Source organism: Chrysemys picta, chromosome 2 (genome assembly GCF_011386835.1).
Source record: "Chrysemys picta bellii isolate R12L10 chromosome 2, ASM1138683v2, whole genome shotgun sequence".
NCBI lineage: Eukaryota > Metazoa > Chordata > Testudines > Emydidae > Chrysemys > Chrysemys picta.
In genome coordinates, this window is record NC_088792.1 from 287,388,885 (window position 1) to 287,410,356 (window position 21,472).

At 54.0% G+C, this 21,472-nt stretch overlaps 1 protein-coding gene across 2 annotated transcripts; it reads right to left on the reverse strand.

Annotated features, from left to right (window-relative positions):
- Positions 1–227: 227 nt before the first annotated feature.
- On the reverse strand, positions 228–16,320 carry GFUS (GDP-L-fucose synthase). 2 transcript variants are annotated; one of them, XM_065586389.1, is made up of 11 exons: positions 16,192–16,320; positions 13,683–13,845; positions 10,233–10,347; positions 8,594–8,722; positions 7,171–7,244; positions 6,637–6,770; positions 3,885–3,949; positions 2,958–3,024; positions 2,512–2,591; positions 1,664–1,763; positions 228–1,106 (listed from the first exon to the last, which is right to left on the reverse strand). In XM_065586389.1, the coding sequence occupies exons 2-11, from the start codon at positions 13,832–13,834 to the stop codon at positions 1,051–1,053; spliced, it is 972 nt and encodes a 323-aa protein (XP_065442461.1). In that variant the 5' UTR covers positions 13,835–13,845; positions 16,192–16,320; the 3' UTR covers positions 228–1,050. The 2 variants fall into 2 exon arrangements, with proteins under 2 accessions (XP_065442461.1, XP_065442462.1); XM_065586390.1 differs by lacking the exon at positions 16,192–16,320 and adding an exon at positions 15,352–15,489.
- Between the last annotated feature and the right edge of the window lie 5,152 nt (positions 16,321–21,472).

A 21,472-nucleotide genomic window follows, 5' to 3' on the forward strand; every position in this document is an offset into this window, starting at 1 on the left:
GTAGTTACAGGGGCATGGATGGGCACCTGCTTTGGCTACAAATCTTATCTCCCCCACCCTGACGTTCTAGCCCTAGGGGAGAAGGCAAGATTTCTGATGAGCGGCACCAGGCCCTGGCAACGAGAGAGGGAGTGTCCCGGGAACGTGACATACAGCTGGGCTGCCCGTGCCCTGGTTCAGGATTAACACTCGGCATCTTGTTTTTACAAGAGCATAAACACAAGGGAAAAAATCCACTTCGATTTATTCTGAATCTAATTACAGACTGCTTTATGCTTGATTGGCAGCCTGACCCATTACAGCGTAACACCAGCATGGGCAAGGGAAAGGGACCCAGCAAGAACAGTGGTGAGGTTGGATGGAGAGGGGGCTCTGTCTGTTTTAAAAATATTCATTACATGATGCCAAGGCAGCATGTAAACTTCCCGGTACCTCAACCTGCAGGTCCAACCCTCCGGACTCTCCCCGGGCAGTGTCTTTGGGGGAAGCCCAAGAGGGTTCTCACTAGGCAAGACTTCCCTTACTAAACTCTTTTTGACTGAAGCGAGATCTGAACCTGAGGGGCTCTTCAGGCTGTAGTTCCTGGGATATTTATAACCACAGGGAGGAATAGTGGAAGCATTGCGGGGGATGCCTCAGTCTTTGCATTTCTGGAACCTTTTAACAAAGATTCACTTTGATCCCTGAACAGAGAGTTTCTCCCCATTCCACCCCACGAAGTTCTACACCCCTGGCTGGCTGAGATGACTAGTAGTGTGAGTCCTGTGTCACAGAGAAAGACAGGGTATCTCCACCCCTAATGCTACACATTTCTCACTCATGTTTGCTGAGCTTATCAGTGATTTGGCCGTTCAGGATCTCTCTGCCCCCCAATTCCATTCCCCACCCCTCTCAAATTCTACTTTGGAAAAGCTGTATCTCCAGCATCATTTCACAGCCCCAAACGCCCTCACGCATCCCCTCCTCTGCTCCAGCAAAGGAAAACCCTGAGTCTCAGAGGAACCTCCAGGGCAGTGTTGGCCGCTAATCACAACGGCTTTGGTGTGCTGGTCACTTCCGGGCAATGTCATAGTGCGCGTTGAACCAGTCGCAAGTTTCCTTCACAGCTGGAGGGGAAGGGGGAAGACAATTAGACCCCCATACAGCCCGAAGCATCACAACCAGCGGCGGCTCCCTCCCTCCCTCCAGTTAACGCTGTGCCACTGGCCACTGCTTACTGAGCTAGGAGGAGTGGAAGAATCATTGTCCTCATGCCAGAGGAGGAGGAAATGGATCAGGGAGATGAAGTGACCCCATCTAAAGTCTCAGAGCTGGGAACAGACCCCACAAACCGGAGCCCCCAGGCCAGTGCTTCAATCACTGCACCGTCCTGCCCCTACAACCAGAGCCGCTACCTCTGCTCACAGGGGTTTCTCACAGCATCTCTTTAGACACTCGCTGCCTTTGCATTCTTGGTGCAGGCACCACGGTGATGCCTGAGGCTGTGGGACCAAGTTCCCAGCACTCGCGGGAGGGAGAAGTCCTTCCCCACAAATCCTACCTGACTCCTTTGGAGGGCAGAGGTGAGATCAGACATACGCAGCCCATGCAGTGCAGCGGATGTTCCCACCGAGGGGCAGGAGAGCGAGAGCGACTCCTGACCAGCGCAGCCTTCGAGTCTTACCTTGTTTGAACGGCGTGAACTGGAAGTCGGGCAGGCACCGCCTCAGCTTGCTGTTGCTGGCTGTTTTCTTGAACTGGCCGTCGGATTTTGTCGTGTCAAACTGGACACAGCGGGGGGTAAGGGAAAACAAACGGGAATTCTGCGGAGTACTCCGGGGCGACCCCTACTGGTAGCAGCCAGGCAGGACAAGAGCTAGGGCCTTGGTAGCAAAGGTCTACTTTACGTGTCCCTTTCTGTAAGGTTTGCAGCTATCTCAGGCCTGCCAGCAGACCCTGGGCCTTAACCAGAAGGTCTTGCTGTTGGTTAGTCCTGAACAGCCAGGTGCAGGGGTGAGCGGAGAGAGATCCCACAGGAGGGAGATCCCTCGCGCCCGTTGTTTGCAGGGAAGAGGCTGACAATAAAGGGAGCCCCTAGCCAAACCTGGAACGTCCAGTGCGAGCAGCAACTGCGTTCACCATTTCAGGTGCACCACGAATGGAAGCCGCTGTCTCCAAGGAGACCCCGGGGTCACCATCAGATCGCAGAGACCTTGATGGCCCCAACTTCCAAGCACGGATCGAACATCCATGGAACAAGCTCTCCAGTCAGAGACGACCCACGGGAAGCGGTGGGAGTCCCATCGCTTGAGCCATTTCACACTGGATCAGACTGAACATTGGAGAACATGATGCAGGGAATAATCTTGCACCGGATCAGCTGGGAATTAAGCCTTAGATGTTTGGATGCGACAGTTCTCCCCCTCCCGAGGGTGCACGCGAGTGTGGAGAATGGGTGCCAGGCAAGGATCCTGAGAGCCGGGCACAGCTCAGGGAGGCAGGGCATTGGAGCAGTCATTTGTAAAAGGATACAATGAGTTCTCCCTTGAAATCCATGGCTTCCACGACGTTCTCCGCAGCTTCCCTGATAGAGACCTCGTCTTCTTCTCCAACTAAACAGAGAGCAAGGGTGAGGCTAGGCCGCTCTGTGGTGCTAGCCACAATGCTCAGGTAAGCCTCGTCGCCGCCCGCTCCGCTCTCGTAGCCACTTCCCTTCCCTTAGAGATGGGAGGGTGGGGGATTAGAGCCTGTGGCCGCCTCATGCCACCACTGCGGGCTCTAGGTCAGAATGTGGGGGGTGCTGAGGAGAGGGGCATCCTGCATTGACCCCGCTACAGAAGGCGATGGGACGGCATGGGGAGGAGTGGGGACATGGGACTTTCCCTCCCAGTGCTGCAAGAAGAGCTGAGGGCATCTGCCAAAGGGGCCAGGGTCATGACACCGTCAGAGGGAGAGAGAGGGTACAGGGGACACCTTACCTGAGAGGATGATGGGCTCCACCTCGTCGTACTCCCTTAGGACCCAGAGGAAGAGACGTGCCAGGTCCTGTGGGCACAAAGGAGCAGCTCTCAGTCCCTTTCCCCTCCCGGGAGCCACAGGATCCCAGCTCAGGGCACAGACACAAGCTCCTCTTTGCTGAAGGCCGGGGATGTTGTGTGGGGGCTGTTTGCCAGGAAGCTGAATCTGCTACAGCGGGGCTGCTGCCCCCTCCGCCTCCAACTCGGCAGGGCAAAGCAGGAACAGCTCCAATCTCTCGCTCCCCCAGCTGCCAGCTCCCTCCCTCTGCAGCTACCCCTCCAGGCCTTGCCACAAATGGCCTTTAAAGAGACCCCAGCCCTGGCTTGGCAGGAATAAACACAGTCATTCCAGTAGACACGGCCATGCTAACAGACAGAACCAGGATACCTCCGTCAAGGCCCAGCTCCCGGGAGCACGCGCCCACACGCTGCCAAGGCAGGGCCACTCTGAGCCCCTCTCCCCAGCTCGTGCACAGGGCTGGATGTGCAATCTGGGACCTGTCCTAGGTTTATTGCTCGTTATTTGTCAGAGGCACTTGCTCATCTTGGCAGCTTTATGTGGCTTATATAACGGCAACAGGGAGCTAACAGCACACCCAGGCCAGGGTTCTAGACAGCCTAGGCGTAGGCCAGCGTATAGCTGCAAAGGGTCACATGGCTTCAGAGCCTCCTCTGCCAGCAACCCCCGCCCATTAGAACACACCTCCCACTCCCAGAGGTGGAACTAGGGGACCCATCCCGCCAGAGCCCTGCTAACTGCTGCCAGCCTCCCAGGGCCAAGCAACCCATTCTCCCCGCCATGAGGTCAGGATGTCTGAAATCTGCTCTGGGCCCCAGGAAACTCAGGGCCCAGTCCAGCGGGCTGGACTCCGTGAAGGCCGTGCCTACCAGAGAGTAGATGAATTGTCTCCTGGGCTTTCCTGTCCCCCAGACGGTGAGAGCCGTGCCATTTTCTGTGGGACAATCACAAGAACGGCCATTAGTGGATGTTCCAACCGCAGCATTGGCCTGGTCGGCCACAGGTTCCCCCCCGCCCCCCGATCCAAACACCCTCATGCAACAGAGAGCCAGGGCTGGCCCGGGGTAGCTTTACATCACAGCCCTCCTCTCTAAAGCGGAGGTGCAGCCCCCAGAGACTACAGATCCCAGCATGCCATGCTCCAGCTTGACGTAAGGGGCTGTAAGTAGCCATGTGTGACACTACGCCCCATATTTTTCAGAGATATTATGATATAATTATAGCATATCCATGATGTATTTTATGCGAGATGGATCATGTGAGATATCATTGGAAAGGTTATGATTTACTGAATGTGATTATCCTGTTTATAGGCCTGTATCATTTCTGGATCTGAAGTTAGGAATATTGACTATGTATCAATTACAAGTGTGTTTACCCCTGGGGGACACCCACCAGACGGAATGCAATCAGTCTAGATAGCTCGCTATGAGAAAGGGCCATTAGAGAGGACAAGAGGTCTCAGAAGATGTTTATCACCCACAGAGAAGTTCTTCCTGAGAATGCTGCAAACCAACTCTGAGTTATGGCTGCAAGGTCATGTGAGCAAGTCACCTGATACTGGACTCCAGGAATCATACCAGTATTTTTCCACTGACCGTAGGTGGGAATCACACTGGAAGACAAAGGATTCCTGCCATACGTAAAACCTATTTAAGGCGGGGGAGTGACATAATCATGGTTCCCTCTTGACTGAATCCTGTCCCAAGATAAGAGCTGTAAACATCTAAGAAAAGACTGAATGAGGGGAGAAGGACTGAGCCTGTCTAGCTTGTGAATGAAATATCTGAAGTTTTAAGTTGCAAGCAAGTGCATCTGGCCTTCAAGAATCTCTACAATCTGCCTAAAACAACATTTAGGGTGAGAAATTACTTCTTGTAACCAGTTTCGTTAGTATCTTAAGCTTAGATTGCGTGCTTGTTTTATTTGCTAGGTAATCTGCTTTGATCCGTTTGCTATCATTGAAATCTACCTTTTGTAGTTAATAAACTTGGTTTTGTTTTCTCTAAAACCAGTTTATGGAATTCGTAACGGGGGCGGGGGGGGGAGGCTGTTGCATACCTTCCTCCACATTGAGGGAGGGGGTAAATTCCATGCTCTTACGCTGTATTCCTTTAGCTGACCCTTCCCATACAGAGCTGATCTCAGCTGGGTGTGTCCCTACCTGTGTGTGCGCTGGTGGGGGCTTGAGAGCCTGTCACAGCAGCGCAGTGTAAAGGGAACCCAGGCTGGTGGGTCAGGCAGCTCAGTGGTACGCCAGTTCCAGGTGGCGCCCCAGGGGGAACCCGTCACACCATGGAGTCGGAATGGCCCTTCTCCGTTTCCTCACTGGCTGAGATTTGAGCATGGACCCCCTTCCCTGATGCTGCACAGAAATCACTTGCTAGTTTCACTCCTGCAGGGAGGGGCGATGCCCAGCCTAGAGCCAAGTGAGAAGGGAGGAATCCAACCATCATGGCTCTCAGGAACTTACCATCCAACAACTGTAGCAGAAAACCCTGTTAGCAACGCTGCAGCTAGGGCTGCCCGGAGCCATCCATGGCTCGTTAGAGGCAGGGAGGTTTAGTTGTACAGTAGGAAAAACCCACAGGGTTCCAATGGACTCCACAAATTGTGACACTGCAGCCTGGATGCAGATCATTCTGGGTGCCAATGGGTTAATCCTCCCATTTCCTGCCCCTCCCGCAAGCCCATCTTGTACCTGAGGATCAGTTCCATGCAGTTTGCTGCGTGTGTGTGTCTTTGAGACATGACCCGGGCTCCTCTTTGTATGTGTCCATTAATGAAACCATGGCACATGCGGGAGGGATCTGCCCTAATATCCTAGCTGAAATTCCCCTCTGTCTCCCATTCACAGTTGGGTGTTCACTTGGCAGCTGTCCTCCACCCCCGAGGCACCTGCATTTCAGTGGTGATGCTTGTGGAGCTCTACAGAAAGGTACATCGTCACCACTTTACAATTGCAGCGAAGGGCAACTTATGCTTACTAAACGCCTAATGCTTTCATTAGGAAATCAGCCCCATGATCTTCTCGTGGGGCAACCCCCTTCCTAAATGAGGGCCAGAAACTCCCAGGACATTACTGCTTTGCGTACATAAATTCAGTATGGCAATTCTCTATGCTGAGAGATGTAGACACATTCTGGATGGACCAAGAGCTAAATGGTATCTACTCAACATATCTGCAGCTATGAAACACCGTCACCTCAGCAACCTCGATAGCACACCAAGCGGCCAGGCAAAGATCAGAAAGAAAAAGGGATTTTGCAAACTAAATAATTTATAGTAGCCCCTTCAGCTATGCAACTTAAAGCACTTCATTAACATTAGCCAGGTAACCCACATTTGAAGAAGGTAAGGGACATGCGAGGATCCATTCACCCACTGCAGAAATGCAGCAAGCTCTGGGGTGGAACATGGCACTTGTGTAACAACACACAGCAACACTTTCAGATAGTTTAGGGATAGGATGCGAAGAATGTCAGTTTCATTAGGAGCAAAAAAGTCACATGACTTCCCTCCCCCCAGCAGGAACTGTCTTTGCTGCCCATATTGCCCTGGCAACACAACCCTGTTGGGTGGACTATGAAGCTGAGAGCTGAATGAAGGCTCCCCACTCACTCTTTGCCAGGTACACCTTGTGGATCAGTCCCGGAAGGACATGCCCGTCCTCGATGTTGTAGTTATCATGAGGTCCGAAGACATTGGTGGGGATCACGGCGGTGAAGCGGCAGCCATGCTGTTCGAAATACCCCCTGGGAGAAGCGGGAGAGAGGGCCAGGGTAGGTGAGTGACTAGCTCAATGCCATGTTCTGTGCAGCTGAGGGCTGCGAGCACAAGTCACTGTCCCCCCCTCCGTGCATCAGGGCTTAAGCCTGTTCTTCCAGCAGGGCTTAGGGAAATGAACTGGGGCTGGCCAGCCCCCCTGGGGCCCCTGCAAGTTCCATCCACCCCCAGCCTCTCACGCCTTGTGCCCGCTGAGGTCAGAGAGCACGGGGGGGGAAGGAATTATCCTATAGTGACAGTGATAATATTTATACAGTCCTTCATCTGGGGATCACAAAGGTCTTTACAGAGATGTACGGACTGTGAGAGTCCCTCCCCTGAGCCACACAGCTCGGGGCTGGGGCAGAGCAGGGAGGGGATGGACCATACCTGTTCTGAACGTCAATCATTCTCTTGGCGTACGAATACCCAAAATTGGAGCTGTGCGGGGGCCCGTTGTGAATCTGGTGAAACACAGTAGATGGCACGGTTGGGAAAAGTAACGGCAGCTTGATGAAAATGGGGTTTCAACCTCCGGTGCCTGGCCCCCAGGGGAAGGAGGCGTAGGGAGAGTAAACAGGAGCGATGTCTGCACGGGAGCTTGACACCTAGGTTAGCCTAACCTGAGTGCGAGCGTCCACACAGCAAAGCTCTCCCCGTGCCCCCATGTCCTCGCTGTATCTGCACTTGCCTGTGTGTGTTTGGGGGGGCGTATCCCGTGGTTCTTTGTGACGAGACGCTCTAGGATTCTTTCCCCCATCAATCAGGTCAATTGCAAGAGAACTTATCTGTCCTTCAGGAAGGGATTGTGGGAAGGCACCGGAGGACTATTGGCACTCCCGTGATTTAGCCTGCATCCTCACTGCAGAGTAGGTGGGTTCCAGCCCAGACCCTGGGCTCTGACTTGTACTGTACCCCCAGCGGGGTCAGCCAGCCCAGGCTTACAGCACCCCCAAGACCAGGCCAGAGCTTTCTGAAGGTGGACAGTGGGGAGCAGGGGGCTGGTGTTAAGGCTAGAACCCAGGTAAGAGCCCAGATTAGCTGTGCAGCGTTGACATATCCTGAGTTCGGAGGGAGAGAGCAGCCTCCTGGAGCCCCTCGATCCGCTGAAGGGGAAGCTGTCCTCACCTGCCAGCCCTGGGCTCAGCTCGCATCAAAGACAAGTCACAGGCAGGCAGAGATGGCAGGAATCCTCTATGTCCCCTTATTCCCCTTGAGCCGGTGTTGCAGGGCTGCCCGCCTGTTTCTGCCCGAGGAGGATGGGACAGGACTTGCACTGGACCTGATGATCCTGCTCCTTGTTTGGCCGGAGGGATCGCTGTTGAGCAAGGCAGGCGCGCCGCACTCTGCCCGACCCCACGTGCACGTCAGTGCAATGAGGGAGGGACAGCCCCCACGGCGGTGCAGAGAACTAGGATGCAGGTACTGGGCCAACCTGACCGGTTACGGCACAGGCCTGCATCAGAGAGCTTCAGGAATCCCAGCCCACGCAGGACGCTAGCCAGAAGTGTCAGTTCTGTTCTCCCCATCACCCACCCACCCACCGAGTCAGCCAGCCAGGGCGGGAAAGAAGACCAGAGTCAAGATGACCAGCTGTCACTCTCTCAGATCAGCGTAACTGGCATCACAGTAAGCTGTCCACCCGCTGCACTGAGGCAGCCCCTAATGATCTCCCCCCCCCAAGGTGCACGGTAACTTAACCAACGTTACTGTGCTTAACCCACAGCTCTGGGCGGAGCAAAGGCGAAGCTGAGTGAGCAACGGGAGTTGTAAGGCACGGTGCTGCGTGCCCAGCCCAAAGGCCGTCCCTTACCATGGACTCGTCGATAGGATAGGTGGTCTTATCCGGGAAGATGCAGGTGGAAAGGCAGGAGACGACTTTCTGCACTCCGAATTCGTATGCTGAGTGAAGGACGTTGTCGTTGATGTGCACGTTTCTCCGCTGGGGAAAAGATGTCCAGCGGGGAGTTAGGAGTCCCGTTATATTCGGATCAGTTACCGCACGACCCACCCGGGCCTTCCAGCACGTCAAGAACCTGCCCCGTCTCTGAAGTCGCAGGCTCAGGACGGGGAACGGGTCGCCATGGAGCTCTCAGGCTAGTCTCATTGGTGGTACCAGAGTTGAACGGCCGAGGGCTGAAGGGATAGTCCTTGGGGGAGACCCCAAGTTTGTCTCTGGAGTCAGCAGTGGGATCAGCGCCAACCGCTCAGGTCTGGACTTTACCTTGCATTCCACCTCTCTCACAGCCGTGTCAGCTCTGGACACTGCGAAGGCCCCACTCCCCAACCCACAGCTCCTGCCAGAGGGCTGTCACTGCCCCCCCCCCCCCACACTCAGGGAGTTCAGCTGCTCGGGTTGGTGCTATGGGGCTTTCAGGCCCCCTTATCTATGCACAGCCCTTTCATATTGTCGCTCCCCAACCCCTCCCCAGGCACAGCCCCTGCACGTACTGGGCTGGGAACAGACCAGCATTTTTTTCTTCAATGTTGATCCTCAGCCAGGTGAAGGGAGACCAGACGAGGAGATGCGCACACAGAGCAGTGAGCCAGGAGGGCCACACATTACCCAGCCCAGGACTGTATCAGCAACTTGCCAGGTGCTGAAGGACTGCACTTAATATGAGTAGGAAGGAGCAGATACCAGCCACCATGTGAAGACTACACATCCCAGAATGCAACGTTCCATCTGGGGTGGAGTGAAGACTGCTCAGATCAAGGAGGAGCATTGCATGCTGGGATTTGTAGTCACCATGGATTGTTCTTCTGTATTACGGATAAGGTGACTACAGGCCGCTGAACTGCATGGGCCAGCCCCAAGAAATCTAACCAAGCTAGGTTGACCTGGTGTGTGTGTGATTCAGAGAGGAGGGCCAGGGGGTCCAACACCGGCTGCTAATAAACTGCACCCCTTCATATTAGAGAGTCACTCACCAGCGCCTGTGGAGAGAATCATCCCAGCCAAGGCCCTGGGGTTAATCTCTGGATGCAGGGCTAGTGCTGGGGACAGTTCATTAGCCCCACAAGTGCCCTGGTGGGAAAGTCGTTCCCGGTTCAGCAGCACTCACAGGGCCCATACACTGTAATCACACGTCTTGGTAACCCAACAAGAGGAGTCCCACCTGAAGTGTCAGAAGGCCCAGCACCCAAGGGGTTAATGACTTTATCCACCCATTTAATAAGCCTGCGCATCCTGGGCTCTATTTCTGGCCCTGCCACACACTCCACGTGTGACCCAGGGAAGTCATGTCTCGGTGCCTCAGTTTCCCTACAATTACAATGGCGCTAACACTAACCTACAGCCTGGAGGCAGGGGGTGCAGCGAGGGTTAATTCATGAATGTCTGCAAAGCGCTCCCAAGTCCTTGGAGGAAGGGCAAAGGGGGACCACACAGCACGGTGCCGGCTCGCTGGACCCGACGTTACACCTTTGCATTTGCCAGCCTGGCCCCTTACCCAGAAATCCAGGTTGTATTTGATGTTTTTGAAGAGGCCTCCCACCAAGGCTGCCAAGTGGATCACGTGGGTGGGTCTGTGTTTCTCATACAGGGCTCTGGTCTCCGCCGCGTTCCTACGGGGAGAGGAAACAACAAACAGAACCCTCAGGGGCACGTTCTAGCCATCCTAGGTACCTATCTGGCCCCCAGGACCACGGTATCTGAGCACCTCACAGTCTTTGATGTATTCAGCCTCACAACCCCTGGGAGGCAGGGCAGTGCTATTATCCCCAAATTACAGGTGGGAAACTGAGGCACACAGTGACTTCCCCAAGGTCACACAGGGAGTCCAATTCCCTGCTCTGCCACAAACCCAGATCTCCCGCGTCCCAGATCAGTGTCATCACCACTGGGGCATCCACATGCCAGTTGGACCCTATGCTGCGGGCTGGCTGCCATGAGATGGGAGCAGATGGCGGGGGAAGAGGTGTGGAAGGAGCCTGGTGCCAGACCCTTGACCCAGCAAGCTCCGTTAACGAGCAGTTAACTAACCGACTGTACAGCAGTGGCAAGAGCATCCTGGGGAACGAAGCTGAAGGCAATAGCCGGCCCGTGTCCCCTTTAATTCCCAGTCAGGTAACACTCCAGGGATAACGCTGGCAGTAAAGGAGCTCCGTCATGCTGCTTAGCATTAGTATGGAGCGTGGCGGCTCCCACGACTGGGGAAAGCCTTATGGATGCTTGTCAGAAAGAACAGCAATAAATGTAAAAATACCTGAGAAGTGGAAACCCCGAGCAGGGAGAGGAGTTACTTAGTGCAGCCCCAAGGAGGAGAACTAGGAGTAACAGGATGGAAAAGGAAAGGTTAGGGACGGACGTCAGGAAAAGCTTCCTGAAAAAGGAGTCAGCGGCAGAAGAAGTGGGTCTCAAGGGAAGGGGCTAAAGAAGCAGGAAAGAAAATATGCTGGCGGGAACAATCCTGCATGTCAGTTACACAGCTCTTCTTATCCTCAAAGCATTTTACACAGGTAACTAACGGGCCCGCACAGCACCCCTAAGCAGTGTGTTGTACAGTAAGAGAAACCGAGGCACAGAAAGGTGATGGTGACTTGCCCAAGGCCAAAGAGGGAGTCAGTGTCAGGGCGAGTTAGAACTCAAAGAGTTCCTGGCTCCCAGCCTTGTTCTCAGGAGGCAGTAGGCTGATCTTGCTGCTGATTAAATGCCACTCCTGTTAGCACAAGGAGCGTCAAACAAACCTGCAGCACAAGGACAATGAGTCTTCTTGCCTCATGAGGGTTTGATAGTTGTGTGCTGGCAATATCTTTTATTGGACCGACTTCTGTTGGAGAGAGAGACCTGAAGAAAAGCTGACGTGTAAGGTAACATCCTGGGAACAACGTGGCTACAACACCATATCACTAAAACCAGACTGGATAAAAGCCCTGGATGGACCAGACAGGACCTCTATTCAGTCACTCGGACTGTCTGACTCTCACCCGGAAAGGAGGCGGGGCTCAGGGGAGTGGCATACTTGGGGAAATGGGATTGGACCCGGTGATAGCAAGGACTGAATTACCAAAGAGAGGGTATCGTTTAACTTCCCTTGGCTGGGATTGGCCAGGCTCCTTGCCTGGTGCTACAACAGGCAGCACGGAATGACGTGGCAGCTGCAGGAGTGAAAACAGCATGTCGATGGGAAGCCAGCAGATGGAGGGCCCAACAGCAGAGCTAGCGGATAGATCCAAAGGACAGGTCTCGTTAGCCTAGCCCCGGCATGGTCCTACAGCGCCCCCCACTCACACACAATACTCCTGACGTCCGTCTACATGAGGATCAACACAGCCCAGACCCCGAACGCAGTCGGGGTCTCCAGCGCGCTGCATTTCCACTACACCAGAGGCCCATGAAATAGAAGCACTTATACCCTGCCCTCTGCCCGACTTCTTCTGGAACAGAGCTGCTCCCTGATCAACCCCACGGCCCCGGTCACCGGCAGATCCTCTGAGCCACACGCCGCATCTGGCCAGCCACCTCCAGCTAATCTGACATCAGACTTTTGAATACGCATCCAGTTTGCTTTCGTTTCACGACGCTGCACCTGGGAGGGGAGTGGGCGTCCCGGAGCAAAGCTGGCGCTAACACATGCGAGGCAGCTGCAATGGGCTCACTCTGTGGCTGTCTCAACTACTCCAAAAGCCAGTTTAAACCAGAAGTGAACATGATTTTCCTACCCTCTACACTTAGGGTACGTCCACACAGCAGAAGCTGCACGTGGGCTAGCCGACCGGAGCTAGCTGGAATCCAGCTAGAGTGGGTAACCATAGCAGTGAAGACAGCACAGCGTGCATAGTGCAAACCCAGCATGGACCCTAGGTATGTACTCAGCTTGCTAGCTCAGGTAGGCTAGCTCGTGGCCGGCTTTTGCTGTGTAGACACACCTTTAGTGGGAAGAAAGAAAGTAAGGGGCTGACAGTATCCGCTTAAGTCAGGCTCTGGCCATGCAGTTGTGCCAGCGCAACTCCACCCTAACATATAGCACCTTCCTGCTAATCCAGCACTAGGGCTTCACACACAGCTCTGCCAATGCTCCTCACCACCAGCAACGCCCATTGCTAGCTCCGTTCCTGGGCGTCTCTGGAGAAGAGACTGCCTGTCATTCCAGAACCACGTGGGAGTTTTGTAACAGGGTCTGAGACGAGGCACAGCCCTCCACGCCACCCACATCATTTTCCACTTGTCTGCCGAGGATTTGAACCCTGCTCTCCCGAGACACTCCCCCAGCGAGCCACCCCAAAATGGATAGGGACATTTCAGACAACAATGAACAAGCACAGAAGAGTCCAGTGCAGCAAGGATATTGGAGATGTATTGGAATTGGAAAAGGTTCAGAAAAGGGCAACAAAAATGATGAGGGGTACGGAACGGCTTCTGTATGAGGAGAGATTAATAAAACTGGGACTTTTCAGATTGGAAAAGAGACGAGTGTGGGGAGATATAATTGAGGTCTATAAAATCATGAATGGTGTGGAGAAGGTGAATAAGGAAGTGTTATTTACTCCTTCTCCTAACACAAGAACTAGGGGTCACCAAATGAAATCAATAGGCAGCAGGTTTAAAACAAACAAAAGGAAGTTTTTCTTCACACAACACACAGTCGCCCTGTGGAACTCCTTGCCAGAGGATGTTGTGAAGGCCAAGTCTATAACAGGGTTCAAGAAGGAAGTAGGTAAGTTCATGGAGGATAGGTCCATGAATGACTATTAGCCAGGGTGGGCAGGGATGGTGTCCCTAGCCTCTGTTTGCCAGAAGCTGGGAATGAGCGACAGGGGATGGATCACTTGATGATTCCCTGTTCTGTTCATTCCCTCTGGGGCACCTGGCATTGGCCACTGTCGGCAGACAGGATACTGGGCTGGATGGACCTTTGGTCTGACCCAGTATGGCCGTTCTTATGTTCTTAAGGACTCACGTTAAGTCAGCATCCTTGGAGCACACGAAGATCCATTCCTCATCTGGCCTGCCCTCTCCATCAGCAACCACCTTCTCAATGCCTCTCCCCACCAGTCCGGTGCCACCGGTTACCAGGATGCGCTTTGGCTTCGTTCCTGCCGGCTCTGCCATGGCTACAAATTCTGCAGGGCGGGAGGGAAGGCAATTAATCCCAAATCATCTCAGTGCTGAGATTCATGCTGCAAACCTGCCTGGCCAGATGCAACTGCAGAAGCCAGGGGCATGTGTGAGCTGAACAGGGGCAGAGATCCTGGCAGGGTGAGCAAACCTGGCTTCCCACTTCCTCCATGTCACCAGAGAGGTCATCAAGCCCCCACTTGGAAGGCGGTGGGCAAACTAGGGTCCTGAGTAGGTCACGAGGGCAGTGGGAAACACAGCTGTTGCAAGGCAGCTGCCCCACAGTTAGTGGGGAAGAGATCTGGCTAACCTGTGCCATTTCCATCCCTCCACTGCCATCCAGTGGCTGCTTGGTGAAATGAATTGCTGGATGCAGGAGGAATTTCCCCTGTTTTGGAGCTCAAGTTTTAATAATCTTTCAAGGCCTCTTTAATAAAAGCACAAGACTCAGAGAGAGTTCTATGGGCATTAAAAGGACATCATCCATGGAGCAGTCACAGCCTGAAAACACCTACCATTGTCGCAAGTAACCCTTACGATCACTAGAACTTAAAGCAATTGGAGACTTTTTTCTAGTTTGTTTCCTTTGGGCAACCCTTGCAATTTATTTAAGCAACTAAAAAATATTTTTGTACATGCTAGTTAAAGGGTGTTTTAAAAGAGCACTGATTTTTTACAAAATGGTTAATAAAAAAAACTCAGGTTATCAGTGTGCCTTAAATTAATTATTTTTTTAATAAACCAGACACACTTCACGTTGAGGACATCACTGAAACTTTTTGACAGTGTCTCGCATTTAGGTTTTGTTTGGGCAGAGAGTGCTGGTAAAGCCCAGTATGAAAAGAAATGTTTCAAGAGATTCTCAAAAAAGTTTATGGGAGAGGGTTTTCTTGGATTTATATCTGCCCCTGCAGAGCCCTGAACACAGAAAAGGAAGTGACACTGGACAGTTTCACTGTTCAAGCTGCATGAAGGGCCAGAAATAAATCAGACACAGGATCTCTAATTAATCAATCAATCACAGCTTGCCCCTTCCCCAGCACTTCCGTTGCAAGAATTTTAACATGCATTGCGAATGTGAAAGAACTAAGCATCAAACCCGCCACCCCATGATTCAGATGAATACAGTTATGGCAGGAGTCACCAATAGCGCTGTTACAAGTTATTTTACTTAGTGTTCAGTCTTTCAAGAAATGCTGTACTGTTGTTAGCTTTGTGATGGCATCTCAATTTGGGGGAGCTGTTGCAAACAGCAAGAGAGTTTGCTCTCTGCCTTAATCTATCAGAGTCATTTCTCGGAGTAGAGTTGCTTTCGGGAAACTGGGCGCAGGCGTCTGGGCTGACATTTCTGGAAGAGTTGATTGACTGTGTGCCATTTGGGACCACTTCTGTTTCAGGACTGGTGCACAGAGTGCAAACAAGTTACAAACATACTGAGGCCAGGTCTACACTACCAACTTACGTTGCTTAGGGGAGTATGGATTTTTCACGAGAGATGCAGTTATACCGACCTAACCTTGGGTGAGGACAACACTACATCAACGGGACGGCTTCTCCCCTCGCCTCTCAGGGAGGTGAATTAACACCACCAACCGGAGAGGCCCTCCTGTGGGCGTAGCAGAGTCTTCACTGAAGTGCTACCCTGGCGCACAATGCAGGGTTTTAAGGTAGACCTACCCTCAGACCCCCCGTGTCACTGATTTCTCGGGGCAAAGCGACCTCCCCACCTTTCCCCGGGGCCCCTCGCAGAGACAGCATCCTCCTGCTCCCAGGCGGGGCCAACCAGTCACCAGCACCCGCATGGGAATGGGTATCCATGGGCTCCAGTCAGGCCAATGGGGCTGTGCGGGGGGGGGGGGGGGAGCAAATTCTGAGCCTGTCTGAGGCTTGCAGTTTGGGGGGGGCAGAAACCACGCCCATGTGGGTATCCTGTGAACCCAGGCTCCCACATACCAGCCTCCCACCACAACCCCAACACACACACCACGGCCCCTCCTCCTCTTCCTCCCCTCTCCCTCCCCTTGCTCCCCCCATACCAGGGCCCCCACTTCCTCCATCCCCCGATACCAGGCCCCCCCTCCCTCTCTGCCCCCTCGCTCCCCCTATACCAGAGCCCCCACTTCCTCCATCTCCCGCCCCCCCATACCGGGCCCCCCTCCTTCTCTGCCCCCTGCTCCCCCCATACCAGCTCCCCCCATGCCAGGGCCCCCTTCCTCCTCCTCCTCCTCCCCCTCCCATACCAGGGCCCCCTTCCCCTTCCTCCTCCCCCTCCCATACCAGGGCCTCCACCCCCGCCCCCCCATACCGGGCCCCCCTTCCATGCCCCCGCCCCGGAGCTCCCCGGCTCTCACCTGTGCCGCGCTGCCCGGCAGCTCCCTCCCGGCTCCGGCTCCGCTTCCGCCCGCCCCGAGTCCGGGTCGCTCGCAGGTCGCAGCCCGCGGGGCTCTCTGGGAAATGGAGTCCGGACAGACAGACGGGGGGGGGGGGGCAGAGAGACAGACAGAGGGTGCAGGCGGAGAGGACAGACAGACAGACAGACCGGGGGGGGGCAGAGAGACAGACAGAGGGTGCAGGGGGACGAGGACAGACAGACAGACGGGGGGGGGTGGGGCAGAGAGACAGACAGAGGGGGCAGGAGGGCGAGGACAGACAGACAGACGGGGGGGGGGCAGAGAGACAGACAGAGGGTGCAGGCGGAGAGGAGAGACAGACAGACGTGGGGGGGGCAGAGAGACAGACAGAGGGTGCAGGGGGGCGAGGCAGAGAGACAGACAGAGGGTGCAGGGGGGCGAGGACAGATAGACAGACTGGGGGGGGCAGAGAGACAGACAGAGGGTGCAGGGGGGCGAGGCAGAGAGACAGACAGAGGGTGCAGGGGGGCGAGGACAGACAGACAGACTGGGGGGGGGCAGAGAGACAGACAGAGGGTGCAGGCGGAGAGGAGAGACAGACAGACGTGGGGGGGGCAGAGAGACAGACAGAGGGTGCAGGCGGAGAGGAGAGACAGACAGACCCGTGGGGGGGGCAGAGAGACAGACAGAGGGTGCAGGCGGAGAGGAGAGACAGACAGACCGGGGCGGGGGGGCAGAGAGACAGACAGAGGGTGCAGGGGGGCGAGGACAGACAGACAGACGGGGGGTTGGGGCAGAGAGACAGACAGAGGGTGCAGGGCGGCGAGGACAGACAGACAGACGGGGGGGGCAGAGAGACAGACAGAGGGTGCAGGGGGGCGAGGACAGACAGACAGACGTGGGGGGGGCAGAGAGACAGACAGAGGGTGCAGGGGGGCAAGGCAGAGAGGTCAGACAGACGGACAGCTAGAGGGAAAGACAGTAGGACAGACACACCGCTGAAGAGAGAGACAAACAGACGGACTCACGGACACACTGATCTTCATGAAGCATTAATAACATTTCGCTCTGACCTGGCATTTGTCGCCCCAGTGCCCACCACGTACAGGGATGTGTGTAGCTGGACAGACGCACAGACACGGACCCCCAGCTACCCGCTCGCATCTGGCCTCCCTCCCCCAAGGGTGTTCTTTACTGTCCAGTCTTACACTTTTTCAGCCGCCCCTGTTCTGAAAAGCTTCTCCTGGGCCCATTGTCCAGCCCAGCCCAGCCCTGCACTTTGGGGAAAGTGCTGACTGGGGGCCGAATGTCCTGGCTCTCTTGGTAACGACCCTGAGGCCAGAACCCCAGCTCTGAACACGCCGCCCCGGACTTGGGGAAAAGCCCAGGTCTGGATCTAAGTGCCGAGGCCCTGGCCCATCTCTGTGACAGTCCCTCAGGGGAAGCCAGGACTCATTGTACATATACATTTGTATCATAGTGGCCGAACGCCGCAAGGATGGAGGCCTTAGAAATCCGTATTATAATACAGAGAACGAGGAAATATGCAAATCAGCACAAGGATGTGCTCATTGCTACAGTCTCTTAGCATTTCCAAAACACTCGTCACTTTGATATCGACTGAGGCACTGACGATAATGTTTTTCATCTGCGTAATTCCTTCTATCCTGTAATCACAAAGCACCTTCCTGCAATCTGATCTGTGCAGCTGGACTCTGAGGCCCACGTGAAGGCAGCTGAGCACCTCCTGGGTCTTCTGCACAGAATCAGGACCATTAAAGACCTCCCTGCCCCTCAAAAAGACGGGAGTATCATTAACACCGTTTAATTTCTGGGGAAACTGAGGCACAACGTGGTTAAATGTCTTGTCCATGGTTACACACTGAGGGCTTGTCTATACTTACCGCGCTGGTTCGGCGGCAGGCAATCGAACTTCTGGGTTCGATTTATCGCGTCTAGTCTGGACGCGATAAATCGAACTCAGAAGTGCTCCCCGTCGACTACGGTAATCCTGCTCGCCGCGAGGAGTACGCGGAGTCGACGGGGGAGCCTGCCTGCCGGGTCTGGACGGCGGTAAGTTCGAACTAAGGTACGTCGACTTCAGCTACGTTATTCACGTAGCTGAAGTTGCGTACCTTAGTTCAATTTGGGGGTTTAGTGTAGACCAAGCCTCAGAGGCAGAAACAGAAGTTGAACCCAGAACTGCTGATATCCAGGTCTGTTTTTGGACTCCATGACCATCCTGCCTCTTGTACTATATGGACCCTGATAGCACCTTTTTGACATTTTTTTGTTCCCGTTTTTTCTCCTCCCCAGTCAGGCTGTTCAGTGTTTCAGGTCAGCCACTGACTATGGGATTTGTTTAGGACTAATTACTGACTCCTATTCCAGCACTGGTTTCATCAGAAAACTGCTTTCTTCTCTGTTTTCTTTGGTGCATTCTGCATTGCAAAATGAGGAGATCAAAAGGCAGTAAATAGTGGAGAGGGAAACAGTTGTTGATATTCTGATTACTCCTGAGGCAAAGGGCATCTGAAACAGTAATTCAACCAATGAAGCAAATTAGCTCCAGTCAAGAGCCTAGAGGCTTTCGTGGGCCGATGTTGCTCACCAAAGCAGATGTGAACGCAGCGCGCTGAACTAGTTGGCTACGGTAATCCAATTGCATTCATTTCATTGCACTCTTGCGTGCCAAGTTCAGTCACACCTGGGGCCTGCAGAGTAGAAGTTGGTTGTATAAAATGAAATGTGAACTGAAGATGAACAAGAAGTGCCCCCTCACAGCCTGTGGGAGTGCGGGGTAAGCGTGATCTAGTGTCTTGGCCTCTACTCTCTAGCACAGAGTGCATGGACCTCCCCGCCACCCCTCCCGCAGTCAGTGATCCGGATTCTGCGCAAAGTTATGTCCATGTAAATCTCAAGGAGCCCTATTAAAAAGTGGGTTGATTTCAGATTCACCGCAGTCTAACTGAGATCAGAAGCTGGGCCCATGTAAAATGTGTATGCAGAACACCGCCCCCTGCAGGATGGAATAGGTCAGACCCGTGTCTGTGTGAAACACTGCTCCCACGTGCCGGACCTACGAATGTGTGTGTGCGTGCTGCCATGGGTGTGCTCATGCACCAGCAGAGGTGTTGCTCTCCTGTCCTGAATGGAATGGGACATGTTCATTAATGCTGTGTGTGTACTCCCCAGCTTCGAGCTGTCGGACCAGCTGTTTCTTTAGAGGGCCATTGTCAACTTGAAATCTGGTGATTTTTTTAAAAAGCATTTGCAGTCATTTCAGGCCCTGCATCTTCCCCCCAAGCCCCGCTGCCCATTTTTATAGTTGTATAACCACAAGGATAACGCTAAGGCTGCTGACCTCCTTTGTAAAGCACTTCGCTATCGACTGATGAGAAGCGCTAGAGCTGATCTAGGCATTATTATTATTTTATTTTCCTACGGCTAATCCCGCCCCCCCTCCTTGCTGTTGGAGAGGCGCACAAACAGCAGGGGGGACTGACTGTCAGTGTCTCCTGGGGACTCAGTGACAAGGGCTCGACACAAAGTGCTGCCGGTCGCTGCACGGTCATTCAACCGAAAACACAGAGAGAAATATAGTTTTTTCTTCAGCCCCTTTCAGCCATTGCAGTCTTAGGGGAGTTGCTTGGAACTATAGGAGGTAAATGATTTTCACACCAAAGGAGGATTTTTGTTTTAAGTTGATGCTGTCTCTTTACCTCCTGGAGCGGGGACCTGTGTTACTGGTCAGCACACAAAGCCAGCTTTGTCCAGAAGCACCCTGGCACCGTTACCCCCAGAAGGCCTTTCTGCTCACCCTTGAACATTGCCCCCACCCCAGGAAACAAACTGCACCCTGCATCCGAGGAACAACCCTGATCTCTCAGTCATGCGTGCAGCGCTTCACGCTGGACGGGAGATGTCAGCAGAGAGGCAGAGAACAGCGCGAGCCAGCTGCCCTTTGGCTGAAGGTTCTGGAATTTCACTGGGCACTGTTTCATGGAATGTTACGCCAGCTGAGCATCTTGGTGACACACGCGCGCACACACACACACACACACATTCTCTCTCTCTCTCTCTTGGCTTGCACAAGGAGGCCAGAGCCATAACAGAAAAACCTGAAGCATCCTTCTTAATGTTGCCCCACGGCAGGGGTTGGAGGGTTTTGACATCTGGGTGGCAGGGTTGGCTTAGGGGGCACTTGTCCCTGGGGGTGAGGTCAAGTCAGGTGCATTTATCACTCGGGGACTACAGGAAGGCTTGCACGACACGCCAGGCTCAGGTGATGTGCGTGATTGTCAGAGCTCGGGCAGGGGCTGGGGGTGCTTGTCACGGGGAGGGGCTGGGGGGATTGTTAGATGGGAAGGAATCAGGTGAGATGGGTATGTGGGAGTCTTTGCCAGATCAGAGGTGGGAGGTCACCGTGGAGGTGCTTTTCACTAGGTCATCTCCTGGCCCAGCAGAAAGGCCAGGAACTGAAGGGGCCAGGGAGATCAAAACTCCTCCCCAACTCCAGGCTGAGGCCTGTTGTCCGGATCCACCCAATCTTAACTCTTCCCCCAAAGAGACGCCAGAAGAGAGCAGGCACATCTCAGCACCTTCCCCATCCCAACCAAAACCGGCGATTGCCTCTGTACTCACTCGTCATACAGTGGCAGGACCCTCTCTGTGCTCTGAGATTCATGACAGGCCTGCAAGGCTGCCCTAGAGATGGTCAAACAAACGCCGCTGGGGTCACCCTGGCACTTTCCCAGGCGAGGTTAAGCCAGTCCCTATTTGACTCAGCTACTGCTCCCCTGCCTGGGCAATTAGAACAGCTCTTGACATACATCTGGGCTGCCAGCAGAATGGTCCCCACCGTGTATTATGGCCTTTGCATAGCCAAAAGCTGTACCCGTGGGGTGATTTCTGTAGGGGGACGCTGGCGCTGACTTTGGTTATCCTGGAATAGGGCCAGCCACATGAGATTCAGGGAGGATCCCAAATATCTCAGGTTCATACCCAGATCATACTTGGAAACTGCCATTATTCACAGCAATTCCAGTGCCAGGCTGCTGGGGATCCCGGGAAAGGCCTCAAGGGGCGTCCCTTAGCCCGTGTCTGCACTAGGAAAAGGGGCTTCTTTTCTTTTCTTACCACAGAGTAGCTGAGTCATGGTAACTAATGCGGTCAAATTCTAGTGTGGACAAGTTGGGCTGTAGTTTCAATGGGTCGAGATAAACCCCACCTGCCCCCCACTAATGTGTGTGAACACTACAAGCTGTCTTGGCCACTCTGT

Bases quoted from the DNA above. Each gene is read 5' to 3' on its own strand.
- GFUS (XM_065586389.1), bottom strand. From the start codon at position 13,834: ATGGCAGAGCCGGCAGGAACGAAGCCAAAGCGCATCCTGGTAACCGGT. The intron at 7,245-8,593 runs GTAAGGGACGGC...GTGTTTCACCAG, and splicing joins ATCCTATCGACGAGTCCATG to ATTCACAACGGGCCCCCGCA. The intron at 3,025-3,884 runs GTAGGCACGGCC...TTGTGCCCACAG, and splicing joins GACAATTCATCTACTCTCTG to GACCTGGCACGTCTCTTCCT.